This window comes from Pectinophora gossypiella, chromosome 17, assembly GCF_024362695.1.
Source record: "Pectinophora gossypiella chromosome 17, ilPecGoss1.1, whole genome shotgun sequence".
Taxonomy (NCBI): domain Eukaryota; kingdom Metazoa; phylum Arthropoda; class Insecta; order Lepidoptera; family Gelechiidae; genus Pectinophora; species Pectinophora gossypiella.
The window spans coordinates 2015708-2033356 of NC_065420.1; the positions used below are offsets into that span (position 1 = coordinate 2015708).

The 17649-nt window shown below is 38.6% G+C and overlaps 2 protein-coding genes and 1 long non-coding RNA gene across 3 annotated transcripts; 2 read left to right on the forward strand and 1 right to left on the reverse strand.

Annotated features, from left to right (window-relative positions):
- Positions 1-373: 373 nt before the first annotated feature.
- LOC126374600 (beta-hexosaminidase subunit beta-like) lies at positions 374-15018 on the reverse strand. The gene is made up of 10 exons (XM_050021290.1): positions 15001-15018; positions 14400-14625; positions 13976-14085; positions 6164-6372; positions 5336-5448; positions 4631-4835; positions 3151-3280; positions 2980-3063; positions 2114-2316; positions 374-536 (listed from the first exon to the last, which is right to left on the reverse strand). Exons 1-10 carry the CDS (start codon positions 15016-15018, stop codon positions 374-376), a joined length of 1461 nt encoding a protein of 486 aa, XP_049877247.1.
- A 125-nt stretch (positions 15019-15143) lies between these two features.
- Positions 15144-15661, forward strand: LOC126374522 (uncharacterized). Its single transcript, XR_007567440.1, has 2 exons — positions 15144-15424; positions 15504-15661. It is a non-coding gene; the product is annotated as an uncharacterized LOC126374522 (long non-coding RNA).
- A 721-nt stretch (positions 15662-16382) lies between these two features.
- On the forward strand, positions 16383-17278 carry LOC126374452 (ER membrane protein complex subunit 7). The gene has a single exon (XM_050021104.1). The coding sequence runs from the start codon at positions 16522-16524 to the stop codon at positions 17194-17196; it is 675 nt and encodes a 224-aa protein (XP_049877061.1). The 5' UTR covers positions 16383-16521; the 3' UTR covers positions 17197-17278.
- Positions 17279-17649: the final 371 nt, after the last annotated feature.

Sequence of the window (17649 nt, forward strand, 5' to 3'; positions counted from 1 at the left end):
TATTGTTTTTGAGGAACTTACCCTGGAAAGTCCATCATTAATTCCAAACTTTTCACACCTACCTGTCCGACAGGCTAGGCTAACTCGGTCGGTGGTTACCATGGTTACGCCCAAATGGGAATTGGTGGCGAGTAACCATGGTAACCATCCGTGACCTTGAGTCATCTAGCCTATCGGACAGTCGGACAGGTAGGTGTAATAAAACCTTAAGCCAGAGAGAGCGTGCGGACTATATCTCGCTCGCTCTTACCTCACACGTCGGTACGCAATAAGAATGAGATATTTCAGTCGGTACACGGTAAGCATGAGATATTTGAATAGAGTTCTTTTTTGTCCGGGCTGTGTTCGTAGTTCAAAGACGGGTTTGTCAGCTCTATGTGATACAGAAGCCGGGCCCGGCGGGCGGCTCCGCGTGTACCCCGCGCCGGATCATGCGGCACGCGTGCTCCTCCGCGCGGTGGAGTACCGAGTATGAGATGCTGCCATTTGTCTTGCTCCACAACACTTCCGCCACGGCGCTTGCTCGAGGCCACACTCTACAGCAAAGAAAACAAGCTTACCAATACTACAGAATAAGGAATAATATTATGTGGCGGACCCAACTAGTTCCGCCCACATGTAACAGATGGCGCCACATTCAATAATACAGTCGTGAAACGCGATATCGATGTTTCCACAGCGCGACGTATATATACAACTTCCAACATAACACCGTTGGATCATCGATCCCTAGTCACACTACCAACATGTGGGTAGCGGGGGGGTACTGAACTGCAACTCTCCGAAGCCGTGGTAGCCCAGTTGGTAGAACTTGCCTCTCACTTTGAGATCGCAGATTCGAATCAGGTCTAAACCAATGATTTGAATTTGTTTTCTAATTCATGTTTGGACCAAAAAGAACATGATACTTACATAAACAATTACAAACAAATAATTGTTACAAAAGGCGGTCTTATTACTAAGGTAGCAATTTTTTCTAGACCCCGCGATATATTTCCAGGATAATGGCAGTACGATATTTTTCTACGTTGATAACATTCGCGACATCGATATTCTAATGTTCGATATAATTCGTTCCGTGCGTGGCACAGAACCCGTGCCTCAGGCATAGAATAAGGAATAATAAATACTACGTACCTAGAGGTAGGCAACCTTTAGGTAGAGGTTATAGATATGATCTGTGGTAGAGGATATATGTATATGTATTTTAGTATGAGTGCGGCAAAGAATCATCCTTGCTAATTAAAGTAGGTAGGCACTTTGACGCGTAGCGCACCTTGGACACTTTGTTAAATAAAGATTTCTAGAAGATATTTCTACTTTAGCAATGGGTCGGCCGCCTAAATCCTTTATTTATATTTTAGCTACTCTTTAGTTTATTTATGCAGTCTGTATATAACTATGGCCCCGATTCTTGCAGACACCTAATTTTACTTTTGTGGTAGCTATACCTGTCATTTTCTTATCCGCCGAAAAGGAAAGGGACGGATGATTGACAGCTCTTAATTTTAGGAAAAATGAGTAAATTAATGAATAACCCGGGCGAATCAAAAAGGTATCTCGCTGGTATTCAATCCGTTTGACGTGTGCTGTCAACATAATTGGTTATTGGCCAATGTAAAATTTTTAGACGGTTGTTTTAGATTTGTGCTTAAATTTGACGTGTGTTCCATAAATTTTATGCTTGTCGATTACCCGTCCCTTTCCTTTTCAACGGATAAGAAAATGACAGATATGTCTTAAAATAAAATTAGATGGTGTTTACAAAAATTAGCACCAATGTGTATCTAATATTGAAGGTTGTCTGAAAGTCGCTTCGATCGACTAGACCGACTTAGAATTTTTAGTTATCCGTTAAGTAAGTAAATACCTGGGGGGGTTAAAAAGGTCACATCAAAGCAATTCATCTAAAAAGCAATATTGCAATTTGACATTTGCGCATATAAAAGTAAGTGCGCAATGCAAACAAAGTGACTTGCAATAAACTTCTATTCTATTCTAAAAGTCAAATAGCAATATTGCTTTTTCAGATGAATTGCTTTGATGTCGCCTTTTTAACCCCCCTGTTCAGTGTGAGCAAGAAGTGTTTATTCATTCTGCTCGAGGTCCTCACCTGGAGATCACGTTCCTGTCGTCCACCTTTTCGCTCCACATGCAGGCCTCTCCGCCAACGATGTTCTGCAGCAAGCTCTGGTCCAGCAGGCGTGGAGCCACCTGCGTCCGAGGGTCCGACTCGTACAGCGCGCGGAAGTTGTTCATCAGGTAATCCAGGTACCAGTCCGCGGAGACCAGGATTTGCATATTGTCCATCAACGCCTGCATGATATAACAATACTAAACACTTCTTCTTGTCCTTTCGATGGCATTCAAAGTTTTTCAGCCCCAGTATCTTGCCACCCGGAATGCATTTTCGGAGAAATTCATTCCATACTTTACAAGACATTTATGGCCTCTGCGGACCAGTGGAGCGTTGGACTAACGATCCGGAGGTCTCGGGTTCGCATCCGGAGACATATCACAAAAATCACTTTGTGATCCCTAGTTTGGTTAAGACATTGCAGGCTGATTATCTGATTGTCCGAATGTGAGATGATCCGTGCTTTGAAAGGCACGTTAAGCCGTTAGTCCCGGTTACTACTTACTGATGTTACGTGAGGGGCCTTTGGTGGCTCAATAATAACCACCACCAGAGTCGTTGAGCTTGACAGTCCACCGTGAGGTGACGTATGGGTTGTGAAACCCACACGATAGAAGACGAAGACATTTACGGGAGAAACTTATTCTAAGGCGGGCAAAGGTGGCCTTATCGCTAAGAGCGAAAAATATAAAGATAAGATAAAAGCTGGTCAAGTGCCAGTCAGACTCGCGCACGAAGGGTTTCGAGGCTTTTTGAGTTTACCGTTGAAAAACTATTGTCTTCATTGAAATAGGTCGCGATTAGTTTACCAAGTCCAGAATTTGGCGAAAAAAAAAACTTACCCGAGTCATGGCGTCAACATGTTCATATTTCCAGATCTGAACCAGGGTGTTATTAGGTAGAGGCACACCGTGATCGTACACCTCCTACATAATAATAAAGTAGAGCATTTCAGTTCTGTTGTTACATTTGGGTACTTTAGCATTTCGACGAAGAGTTATGTTCTACCTCACCTGCCAAACTATAGGTACAGTATTGTTCCCGAGAAGTTCAATGACCTTCTGCATGAAGATGGAGTACACCTCGTCAGCGCTGGTCAGTTTGTTCTTGACAATAAACTCCCGGATCTCCGGGTTCGACAACCTGGGTAAACGGAGGTAACATAAGGTCACGACCAGTGATGTCCCGTCACTGTGACGTCACAGATCGTGATAAAATGTCGGACTTATTATTACGGTTTTCTTGATTACATACATACGTACATACATAAAGTCACGCCTATTTCCCACCGGGGTAAGCAGAGAATATAGAATTCCATTTGCTTCGATCCTGACACACTTCTCTTGCTTCCTCCATATTCATCAATCGCTTCATACACGCACGCCGGTTCAGAGTAGATCGTATTATCGTATTAAACCTTTTCTAAGAACCTCTCCAATTTGGTCATCGTAAGTCCTTCTCGATCTTTCTCTGCCAGCCCTACCATCAACTTTCTTGATTAAAATTCATAAATAAGTAAATAGAAAACAAAGAAAATGTTTTTCGTTAGTTTTAGATCTGTCTTTATTTAGTAATCAAAATTTCATAGTTTATCTTGAACCCAATTTTATCTGTGTGGACCACTCTAGAACGAATAAATATATTTCATTTAATGATACTGAGCACTAGCGAGGAGAACCGATGGCCGCTGGGGTGGAAAGGTTCTCGAATGGCGACCACGTGTCGGACGACGCTCAGTGGGTAGGCCCGCTACAAGGTGGACCGACGATTTGGTGAAGGTCGCGGGAAGCCGCTGGATGCGGGCAGCGCAGGACCAATCGTCGTGGAGATCCTTGGGGGAGGTCTATGCCCAGCAGCGGGCGTCTTACGGCTGATGATGATGATACTGAACGTTGGTGAGTACAGTTTGTATTTGCTTAATTGATTCCTAAAACCAGTCCCTAATCAGGGACTTTCCAGCCACGTTACCCAAACTAAAATTAGATGGGTTGTATAACTCTAACATGATAATTACCTATTTTCTCATTGCTCGGGTAATGTAAGGCTGTGGCATATGTACAGATAAATGTATGTAAGATGTACCACCTGTACCATCTAATAACCGTCAACTACAATGCCAGTCGTGAGGCCGCTACTGTCGCTCTCGCATCGGACTTTACAGCCATTTTAAAAGCTGCCACAGAAACGCTGTTTGAATCATCTGATAAAGATGTAAAGGCCTGAGATGAGATGATATTATATAGAACACAGGATATATTTTACTCCTTTTATTTTACACACACCTTATATTAAAACCAAAATCTTCTCACCCGACCGACGTCGCACCAAAGACTCCCCTCTCTTACTTTTTAAAACTGCCTTACATCCCATTCATTAACCATCCTCCTTTCATACCATAAACAATCAAATTCCCATTCATAATCCTTCCATACTATTCTCACTTTCCTACATTTGTATTGTATGTGTTCTCGCAAATAAATTCCAGTAATTTACCAGCAAGCCCAATCGACCTCGTCGCCTCCGATGTGGAAATATTTCTCAGGGAAAGTCCGGCGTAGCTCAAGAAACAACTGTTCTAGTAAGTCGTACGTAATTTTTCTTAGCGGATGCATCGGCCCGAGGCCCACGACCTTCAGGTCATCATCATAGCATTGTGTCAGCAAATCCGGGTAAGCGTTGCCCCACGAACTAGTATGGCCTGGTGGAATTGACCATAAATCATTAAGTATCTCAATACCTCGTATCCACTAAGCAACAAAGAGGGATCTATGCTACGTTCCCTAAAAAGAATATAGATGGCGTTGTACAGATTTAACGTAGTTTTAAGTTTACGCGGTTATTGGTGCTAATTCCTGTAAATACCATCTAATTTTATTTTAAGTTATATCTGTCATTTTCTTATCCGCCGAAAAGGAAAGGGACGGGTAATCGACAAGCATAAAATTTATGGAACACACGTCAATTTTAAGCACAAATCTAAACCATTAGATGATATTTGCGCTGATTTGATATATATATATTATTATATATCTATATATATACATACATTTCATCTAGACATTTGTTTGCATTGAGCACTTCCTTATATACCTATATATTATATATGTGAAATGTTTAGATGAATTGTTTCGATGTGGACTTTCAACCCCCCCAGCCGCTTCCTCAATGGGTGTTGGTACTATAAAATCAACAATTTACCAGGCACATCGAACTCCGGTATCACCCTGATGCCACGCTTGGTTGCGTAATCTATTATTGTTTTAATATTGGATCTCGTGTACACCATCGTTGGAAAATACGCACCGAAGTCGCTGAAAATTCCTTATAATTGTAATAATTATATTTAAACAAATATTATTTTATATTATTGTTAAATCAACCGAGAGGCAACTAAGGGTCCTATCAGACAGAAAGCGGTCATGCGTTCAAGCGTTCCATGTTACATTCGCTTTGTAATACCTATGGCACACCCCGGACACTTCATACAAATAACCTCGTTTTAAACAAACACTACACATTGACATTATCATACACGCGCATCTGTGTGTGTGACGTCTGACACCATACGATTCAAGTCTAAACTATGTTCGAGGGGGATGAGGTAAATCTCTCTCAGACGCTAGTGGGGAGCGCAGAGTTGCCGTTCTATACGTAGTATTAATCCTTATTGTATGCCTATGGTGAACGCGCACCTAGACAAGCTGCAGGAGCCGCACGCGCCGCCGCCGAAATCATCGCACTTTGCGGCAAACTGCGGGTCGTGCGGCACGGATAGGTGCCCGACGTTGCATGCGATTTCATACAAAAATTTATAAAATGCGATGGCTTCAGTACGTGCGGTTCCTACGGTGTGTCTAGGTACGCTTTCACCTTCATTCTGCTGTGTGGGTACGTCTAAGTCACCGCTTTCTTCTGATAAGACCCTTAGGTACTTACTCAAATAAACCAAATTATAAAATCCAGGGTAACAACTGGAAATTTACAAAATATCACCCAAAATCTACAGCATCTACTTCCTATACTTACCTCAAATCAGGTAACGCATCACTCTGATAAGGAAAGCTCTGGTCGTCCACAATGTGCCAGTGGAAGACGTTCATCTTGTTCATGGCCATAGCGTCCAGCGTCATCAGGATGTTGGGGACGGAGATGAAATGACGCGACGTGTCCAACAGCAGACCCCGGTGGTAGTAATATGGGGCGTCGCGTATCTGTGTCGCTCCAATGCGAACTTCCTGAAGAATATAAGGAATAGGATCAGCAGGCTAAGTCGCTCGCCAAGTCCGAAAGGGCAAGGTTCGAGCACTATTGTTTGATGCTAACATGCCTGATCATTTATGGGGCGAGGCACTGTTTACAGCCGCATATCTCGCTTTTTTTGACGTGACTTATTTTACATTTGCCGCAGATGGCATTAACTCATTGGCTGGACAAATGGGAAGCGCTGAGGCCTCTCACACGGTAATCCCGTTCACCAGATATGCCATTATTGCTGTGAGGGCTCTAGGGGAGACTATAAAGTCGTGAAGGAAAGGCAGTGAACGTCTGAGGACTACGCATGCCTTATTTCATGCACTGTATCACTGAGACCTGAACCATCTATTGTGATTAGTGATGGGCAGGGAAAGAAAAAATTGGGTGGGAAAGAAAAAATATCGGGAAAATATGGGAAAATAAAATAAACACCCGAAAAATTCCCGAATCATGGGAAAATATTTTTTATTTAATTGTTTTTAATCTTATTATTATTTGTATGTCGTTTCCATGTCTCGGGTCGGGTCTGTCATGGAGTCCCGGACTTTTGGAAGGCGTGCGTGGGGCCGAAGCCAACACGTAGAGGCCCCTTAAGACAATTTACTCTAAATGTGTTGTGACACCAACCGGCGATTATCCCTGTATGCACTATGGGAGTGCACCCAAAGACAATCCCTGGTTCGTGTAGGACTATTGCAGATTATGGGAACAAAAGGAACTGGGCTATTGGGTTGGGGGTTAGTGAACCTATATACTGGGGCTATGGGGGACTATGACGCCTGCTCGACCAATGTTAATAACAGAGATACATTGGGCAGGCGGTGACTCGTCACTCACTGGTTGGGCCACCTATCTAGCCGACGCGACTGGACGGCAAGGCAGCAACATGGTTGTGAGCATCTCAGGGTGTCAAGAGGTGTACACCGCTTTCTGCGAGGCGGTTTACCCGCCTTACCAACTCGCGACTTATGATGCATCTTTCACTTCCACCCTGCGAGCGTATAGCTCTAACGCCCCACTCTGGCTGGCCAATGAAGTCAAGCCAGAGGTGAGAGTCCTGCGGCCCCCGCTAAGGTCCACTCCGGCCAGCCAGTACTGTCACCATCTTTGTTGCTCTTCTTTGGACTCTCTCTAGTAGTGCAATGTCCTTCCGATAGTAAAGTCTCCATATTTGAAACCCATGTTCTAACAGCGGTTTGACGTAAGTAAGTTTTGTAAAGCCTAAGAAACAATTCCGTATCTATATGATAAAAAGCTTTTCTAATTATGTATAAGAGGGAGTTATCCTTCTTAGTGATTCCAATAATGTGTTCGTCCCACTTTAGATTATGTGTTATCGTTATGCCAAGGTCTTTTTGTTTTTTAACACACTCGAGAGGTTTTGAGTCAATGGTGTAACTCAACGTGGGGTGGTTACTGCCAACATGCAACACAGTGCATTTGTCTACGTTTAATGTGATTAGCCAATCTCGGGTCCAAGCAATTACTCTATCAAGATCATCTTGGATTATATTATGGCTAATAAGTGGATTCCCTGTTATTTTCGTGTCATCTGCAAAGAGTGATATATCAGACATGATACCATGTTTAAGATCTGTAAGGTAGATACTGAATAAAATAGGTCCTAATACCGATCCCTGCGGCACACCGCTGAGGACTTTTCTGGGAACAGAGTATGATTCTCCGATGCGCACAGAGAATGTGCGATTTGACAGGAAGTCTTCAATCCACTTCACGACATTGCCTCTGATTCCAAAGGGCTCTAATTTAGCAATCAATGGTGTGACAGGAACTCGATCAAAAGCTTTTTCATAGTTCAAGTAAATAATATCTGTAGGTATTCGTGCCTCCCAATTTCTTGCACAAAACCATATTGCTCCTCGATGATGACATTCTCTCGTGCCAAAAGCATCCTATATATCCTATAATATGTAGATATCTTTGCATGAAATTATTAAAATCGAACATTCCATTCAAAATATATTTCCAATTAGATCATCGGCTTTCCATACTTTGGCCGGCCCAAATTTGAAAGTGCCGGTCAGAGAAAAAAAATGTGTCAAACCTTTCGAGTAGATTGTTCTGAACATTTTTTACTATGACACCAGACGTGTATGACCATTAGTTTGGCTTTAATTGGATTTTAAAATTCTTGATTTCTCATTTATTTTGTATGAAAATAAAGTGCTTTGGGTAAAAAATGCGGTACGGCGGATTACAAAGGACCTTTAGAACATTTAATAATCTGGCGCAAAACATTTTTGACCGTTATCTTGACTTTTTATTCGTGTCTCTTTCCGTTTTGGTTTAAATGGGAAAAATGTCAGCCAGCGAAACAAAATAAGTCAAATCTTTTGGTAAACGACTTGAACGACGTATTTTTACTATACTACCAAATGTCGACTTTGGCTTTTATTGGACTTTCTAAAAAAACTTTTTTTTATACATTTTAACAATGACAACAAGCAGAGCTTTCCCAATGACTAGTTATTAGTGAGATAAATACTTTGTGTTTTTGTTTTGTATGTTGTTAGGTGAACTTCTATATTAATACTATCTGATTTTAGATATGACGTTGGCTGTAGTTTTTGCATTCGACTCAACGTTACGGCCTAAGTTTAGATTGAATTATGGTATTGATTCACCTTGACTGTAAATGGTTACCACCCTCCAAAGATAGGCTTGCCATCTAGTGACGAAACTCGTATATTGGCATGACGTCTGAAGTATCTGTTAGGGAAAACAGGAGTCGGGTAGTTGTACTTTGCAAATATGCCTATCACAATGTCCTGGTGCTACTCGGCCGATAACATAGTAGGTACCTCTATCACCCCACTGTTTATTCCTTGTATACACTTTTCTTTAAAAAAAATAGTTTCTTAAGCGTGTATCACCATCAGGTAAGGTAGTGGTCAAACGCAAACCTACTTTTCAAAAGACGACCACCATATTACGCCTTTAGCAAGATAGTTACATTATCACTAGATAAAACATTTTTTGATTTTTGGAAAATCGAATTAAGTTCAAAATATTGGTCATAGTCGTTTAATGCCATAGTAATAAACATTCTGACGATCTTTTAAATAACGCGCCTGTTATATTTTATTTTTATACAAAATGAATCAAAAATCAAGTTTTTTTTAAATCCAACAAAAGCCAAACTAATTAATGGTCATACACGTTTTTGTCATAGTGAATAATGTTTACAGGTATCTTCTCGATAGCTTTGACATGTGTTTTTTGCATAGACATATAAGAGTATGGACTGGAAATACCTACAAAAAAAACGTGCCACTTCGTCGCATAAAATGGCGGCCTTTACTAGGGCTGCAAGCTGTTTCAATACTAGGATTAGCATACTCGTACCTACTAGGTATAGCATCTTCTTCTTTGCTAGTCGATGGCGATCGATACTAAATTTTTGCTGACCAATAATAGGTATAGCATTATAATAATAAGTATTCATAAGAGAACAGAAAGGGAAGGTAAAGGGTAATTAGGTGGTGTACTGTATTTTTCGTGTATGTTTTGTGTAAAACTTGTTCTTTTTGGTATGTTGTATGCAATAAAGTATATTTGTAAAGGGTTTAGTCAAGATTTATCTAAGTAGTTTCCTTAACAACTCTATAACATTGATTACATTCTTTATCGCGCGCAATTCGAATCCACCTGGAGTGTATAATGAAACATAAATTATAACGTAAATCTGTTTATTAACAAGTATTCATTTCACACATTATTTATTATGTAACTACATTATATTTACAATAAATACAAATCTAGACAGTGTCAATTTGTTTAGAAATTGTCTTTGTGACACCCTGTCACATTGCATATATAATTATTATACGCTTTCGGAGAAAGAAAATGTAAAGTTAAAGCAAACTTTCTTATTTCTTGGGAATACTTCTTTGGCAAAGGTAAACCTTGGAATTTGTTTACCTGCCTTTTCAAAAAGTCTTGCGGTCCTGCCAATTCTTCCATCAATACACTTTGCCCTTTATTATTTGATTTTTATTCTGCAGATCTTCCATAATATTCTTCAAATTGGCTATCTTTTAATTTTTTCATCGCGTCTTCTTGAACAGACTGAAATAAAGTTTAATAATAATGTTAAAACAGTGTATGTACTAAAATATATCTGATTTAAGTGCATTGTGTACCTGGTTGAATTATACTATATCATGTTAAAAATATAAAATTATTTGATAAATACCTTTTCATGTACTGACTTATGAGACAGACGTACGGGCAATGGCAGCACAGACGACGTTGCAGCTGTGGATTAGTTTTCCAATATCACCTGTTTCAGTAAATCCAGTCGACAATTTTGGATTGAAAGATGGCCTGAAATGAAAGATAACATTCATTTATTTATATAAAATTTGTACAACTCATAATTGTTTCGACATATAATAGTTACAGACTAAGTATATTAAGTACATAATAATATGTAGTTGAATGATAAATAGTATAAACATGTTGTGATAACATGATACAAATATGTTATCTATCTAGCCAGTACTGAGATGATGCAAGCTAGGCTGAAATTTAAATATAAATTTAAACACCAACAGCCTCTCTCTAACCATCGTCTTCTCAAGCTTTTATTTCTTGGAAACCTGTTAACGTAAAAATAATAACTACTATTCTTAGCCAGTATTATTGGCGCAACACTAATTTGATTATGACGAATAAAGATATTGGAAAACAAAGAAAAATACGGTTTGTAGTATGATAATTACTCAAAATATATAAAGGTTTAATGCAAATTCATGGCTCAGTTGCGTTGTAACATCAAAATCTATAGGATTGTTTGTATTATTCAATGAATACGGGGTACTAACCTATGAAGTGACAAATACGGTTGATTTCTGTCCTTTCTGGCACGACACTGTACAATACAATACACGGACATGTTGAATATCACTTTTTTCAACTTCAACTTCGATTTAGCAAATCAAATCCTCGTAATTTATCCGCAAAACACAAAATACAATCTCATAAACAGCTACTTGACAGCAGAAATACCACAAAACACAGCGCATAAAATGGCGAAAAATGGCACGTACCTACAGCTGTTGTGACGTCATCACAAAATGTTGCCATAACTAGAAATAACAAATATATATTTATCTCTTTTACCAAATGAAATTTTGTACTAGTAAAAAAGAGACAAAACGATTATTGACGACCTGTTTCATAAACTACTCATATTTGTATAAGATGATGTTTATATAGTAGAACAGGGCGCCTCCATATATTTCCTATCTCTATGGTTTTTTGCTGACCGGCACTTTTCACACAGAAACTATAACGTAAAGTCCAACAAAAGTCAAAATAATGGTCATAGACGTTTGGTGCCCTAATAATAAATGGTAAAATGGATAAGTTCTAACGGGATATACAAATATTGTTTCATGGCCGGCACTTCACATTTACACCAAAAATGTATGAAAATTCAGTTTTTTTTTTAATTCGAATAAAACCGAAAATATTGACCCTACAGCTTTGGTGCCATAGTAATAAATGCTCAGACGGATAAGTTCTAAGGATATATACCATTATTGTTACTTGGCCGGCACTTTACATTTTCACCTAAAATGTATGAAAAATACAGTTTTTTAAAATCGAATAAAACCGAAGATATTGACCCTACAGCTTTGGTGCCATAGTAATAAATGCTCATATGGATAAGATCTAACGGAATATAGCAAAATTATATTTTGGCCGGCACTTTGACTTCTGGGCCGAAATCCGATGATCTCCTTTAAGTATTTTAAGAGTTCATACGACACTACGACAGAAGATAAATTGGGCATAAGTAGGCATACATTATATTTAAATGGTCTTTGTTGGAAATCCTTACTTTTAATACAAATATATGCGATAAAAAATATTTTCCCTTGAAATGGGAATTTTTCGGGTTTTTTCCCTCAGAATTGGGAAAATTCCCAAAACGCGGGAATTTTCCGGGTAAGAACCCAACACTAATTGTGATCGTCGACTTATGCTACAGTCACCTCTAAGTCCTAGTAGTATTATTCGTATTCCTTATTCTATGGTCCTAGTAAAAAAAATATGTTTATTACTCTCACATCAACACGATAATTGGTAATTAACAATAAAACAATTGTTGGTGAGGGAGACTGGGAGAAGCGTTAGCGTGTAGTACAGAACCCCCAGGCTCCTCCCTCGGATGATTAGTGTCTATAGCTACTTATATTATGTTTATATAACACAAATTAGAAGAGAGTAGTGTAGTATTTGCTTTATGGGTGAGAAGTTTAAACGCCTCTGGAGTCCATCCCCCAAAGATGACATGCTCGTCTGGGGCTCATACTCCCCTAGTTTCAATACAAAATGCCCGGGCAATATAATGTTTTAATAAGTGGGTACACTGCAACAACCCGCGAGCATCAAGCGCGCGAAAAGCGGGTAGCTTTGTCATCGGCGCCATTTTGTCTACAGCAACACGACAAGCTAATTTTGGAAAATTCGATTTCGGTGGTTATCTTGAGTATTGTGGAACAAAGTTTGTGTTATTTTGTATTAACTTGTGAGTGCACTGTGTGTTATTAAAATTGGTTATTCAAAGTGAATGTTTAGTGAAAAGATGTGCCCATTCAGCTCGGGCCACCTGACTGCAGCTTGCAATGGTATCTCTACATCGTAAGGTGAGTAGTATGGTTCTTATTTTCAATCAATCCTTTATTGGACGTATTATATGATCTGTGATTGGACAATACTACTAGGACATTATTGTTATATAATAATAATAACTTTCTATCGAGGTATACCTACTGCAGTTGAACAAGTGTACTAAGTATATCCGCTGCCGAAGTTTGTCTGGAAGAGATTGCTCTTGGCAATAAGGCCGCCTTTGCCCGCGTTAGAATTAGTTTCTCCTGTAAACGTCTTGTAAATGTGTGTGCAATAAAGTGTATTACTATGTTTATATTACCTATAAGTTTACCCTATTAGTTACTTATTGATTAGTCTATTTTTCCACTTTTCATCCACAACCGTTTCGATGTTGTAGTAGATTAATGTATGACATAACATACAATACATAAACTCATAAATATCATGAATTATTTATTTGCATAAAAATATGATAACATAAGATCTTCACCCACGTCCGTAATACCAAATTTAATGTAATTTTATTTAATGGAATGAATACTTATATCATTATTATTTTGAATATTTTTATGCGTGGATAAACCATGGAATTATGTAGTGACTATTATGGAATTCTGAAATAACAATTTTTATTTATTTAAAGTCGTAACGCCGACAGACCCTGTAAAATCCAAATTCCATTGTTTTACTATTGTGTCTGGAAACCTCGGCTTTACGAGGTTAATTCGTAATGGGGTGGGCAGAGCCACAACTTATCAAATAAGTACAACTTGCAGCCACTGTTGATACGTCGTACCTAAGATGGTTACGATGAACCCAATGGTTACAAGAGATCAGCTTTTCGCCCATAACATAATAACATTACACATAACATACCTCACTATTACATAATTAAATAAATAGGTAACAGTAGATAGAGAACCTTATTGATCAACTTACACTGTAATCATAGGAGATATAAAACAGTTGTGAAACAGTCTCCAGCCCTCTGAGCATGCCCCATATAGAGTCACTGCGCAGTTCCGAAGTTGTGTTGATTGTCAGATTATCTGAAATAAAGCTTGGCTTGGATAAAATAAATCAAATATCCTCTTCAGACGACGCCCTGAGCCGAGACACCGCGCGCAACTGGGCACGCCTATCGTCTTAATTTTTATCGGATGAGCCTCAGCGCTCCTCATTTATCCGGCCAAATAGTCAATGCTATCTGAGGCAAACCTACAATAAATCATGTCAAAGAATAATAAGCTAGAAACCAGTAATTTGCGCCATCCGATACCGCGCGTGATAGCGTTTTGCCGGCATCCTGCATAAAAGATTGCGAATAAATCAATAACCATTATAATAACAAGTGTAAACGTACATCTTTCGTCCATTTTATAGTACGGATACTCTTCACATGGCTTGGTCAGGTTCAATTTGAGTTCCTGTATGAATCCCTTGTGTCTGTCGGTACGACGGCGCGTGTAGCGGCCTGCTATCCGCGCTCTGTAGCGCCGGCTGCGCCGCGCGATGGCGTGAAGCTCCGTTACCACAGTTTTGTAACGAACCACTGCTTCCTCTAATATAGCGCATTTCTCATTTATAATCTAAACAACAATAATATTTATTTATGATGAATATTTTTTCCATTTTTTTTCCATTACTTATTTCACTAAACTTACTTTTACATCAAAAAGTGATGAATTTAAAGTAAAGTAAAACGGCTCTTTCTTTTGAAATTGAGGCTTGGGCCACACTTCTCCTCTAGTCGGTGCAAACGATGGCCCAGGTTTTACTGGATTGGCATGCAGTTTCACCTTAAACCAATGAGGAAACAAAAGTATAAATAAAATGCCACCCATATACACACAACTACAAAGCGCAAGTACTCCTAAAAGAACTTTCATTTTGAACGTTTTTACGTGAAATGTCCCCATATAGTGTTTAAACAAAACTTTAAATTTACGCCTAAACCAATTTACTGTGTAAACGCCACGCATGGCGTGAGATAATAATGAAAAAACGACGTTAGAATATTTAACTCTTTGTTATTTTCTATTTTGTAAATCGTTGATAGACGGTATTATTATAATCGTCAAGGAGATTAGATGATGAATAGGTATAGGTCTACCAGAATCTGATGGCATAAAAAAAGTAAAAAAAAATATTGATTTTCCTATGGTAATATTAAACTGTCTCCTGTCATGTCTAAGTACATGTTTTGTCAACAATACTGAGATTTTCCAAAGATTCCTTGAAATTATACTGAATTTCGTAAGAATATCGAAAAAACCACTTCGGTCACAAGCAAGAAAGATTGTTTACATTGTTTATTGTAAAATTAGTGAAGAAGCAGTTGGAGATCAACCGCAATCTTCGATTTTAAAACGCGTCCAAAGGTGACCGGTAAGTAGGACTAACTAGTCTTAATACTTGAATATATTTTTCCTATATTATTAGTTATTAACCTGTGACCTGTTTATAGGAGCTCCTAGCACTACCATACGACGAATAATTGCTGAAGGCCGAATGGAAGTGTATTTAGTGCACCCGGTAAAAAGAAGAGAAGTGGAAAGAAAACAAATAACCTGGACAGTTTTGATTTGGAAATAGCATAATAATATAAAGTGATCTTTTCATAAATATTTTGTTTTTTTATATATACCCACCTACACTAGCTAGATTTTGCCCGCAGCTTCGGTAGCGACATCTATCGCTTCAAGCAACGTTGGAATCTAAGGTTTTTCAGAAATCCCGCAACTATTTTCCCGGGATAAAAAATAGCGTATGCTCCATTCCATCTATCTCCATACAAAATCTTAAGTCGATCCGTTGCTTAGTTTTGATGTGATGAGTGGATAAACAGACAAACGCACATTCAGGGCAAAAAATAGAACGAAAGCAATATTGTACTGCATACAATAAGTACTTTATATAATGTCCATATTGGCCGTCAATAGGTAAAAAATAACAAGTATCAAGACGTTTTCATCCAATTACCCGAGTGTTGCTTACTATAGAAATTTTATTTCCCCATTTGCCATCAGATTCTGGTACACCTATATATCAGTCTATTCGATAGATACTTTGGATAGATAGATAAGAAGATAATCTTCTGCTCCTGACTTCACCAAGATTCAAAAATCTTTCTTTCTTATCCATGCTTTTGTATGGAATATTATTCATATTTTATTCTTCTTTATGATTTAAAAAAATCTATTATTATAATATACGTAGATATACAAAATTCAAAGAAAAATAAAATATTTATGAAAAACCGATAAACTTTCGGTATTTTACAAGTCCGGTTTTTAAACTCTAATATGATATGACATCACGATAATTAAAAAAAAGTCTTCTTGTGTCAAAAGTGTCAAAACAAGTCGCCTGATCGATGCAGACTGAAAAATTGAAATTTAGTTTCCTCTTTTGTGCAAAATCTTATTCATGATTTAAAAACTTAAGATATTAAACGTATTAAAGACTAAAATAAATTATACAGAATGAAGTTTCTTTACGTATTATTGTTCGTTGGCGTGAATTTTGGCAATGTCATCTGCGCTGTTAACCCAGTGGAAGAAGAAGTTGGGAATGGGCGCTACGTGATAGAAGGTAGAGTGTTTCCGCCGGAGGAGCTGGCTCACGTGAACTGGCAGACTGAGATGCGCATCCACGTCAATGGGGGAGAGTTCATTGGCTTCGTTCGCAACGACGGCTCCTTTGTTGTTCACAACGTTCCGTCAGGCTCGTATGTAGTGGAAGTGGTCCATCCGGACTACATGTACGAACCCGTCCGCGTAGAGATCAATTCCAAAGGCAAATACCGCGCTCGGAAACTGAACTTCATCCAGACGTCTCAAGTTATTCAAGTGCCATACCCGCTACGCATGAAAGCATTGTCCAAATTCCGCTACTTCCAAATTCGTGAACAGTGGAGGCTGACTGACTTCCTATTCAACCCTATGGTGATAATGATGGTGTTGCCGCTTGTGTTGATAATGATCTTGCCGAAGATGATGAATGATCCAGAGACCAAGGAGGACTTGAAGCAGATCAGCAACTTGACCAGGATGTCAGACATGCCAGAGATGTCCGAGATGATCACCAGTCTTTTCAGTGGAGGCTCCACGGCTAAAGCCTCTGCCTCTAAAGCGAAACAAGTCAAAAAGAAACAGTGATGTGATAAATCAATGACTAAGTATTTATAATCAGTCTGTGTATAGATTTAGCTGTTTTTATTTAATAAAATATTTAAAAATACTTAAGCTCATTTATTTTGTAAATAATTATAATCAACATCTGTTAAATGACCTTTTTATTGAATGGGCGATATTTTCTATTAAGATCAATGTTGGTTCTCCTTTTCAGAAGCCCTAGCCAAATGTTCTTAAATAATTATTGTTGAGTATTTTGATTAATTACATCATCATAATAGCTATGTTTATAGTTCTAGACTTAATTAGTTGTGAAACAACTAGAGATGTTTTAACTTCCTAATTATAAAGGATCCTCCTTTGGTCATGAATTCATGATAATTATACATATTCAAGATGATTAAGCCATTGGTACCGGGCAGTTGACTGAGAGAAAATCTATGCCCAGCAGAGGAATGTATATTATATAGGCCTAAA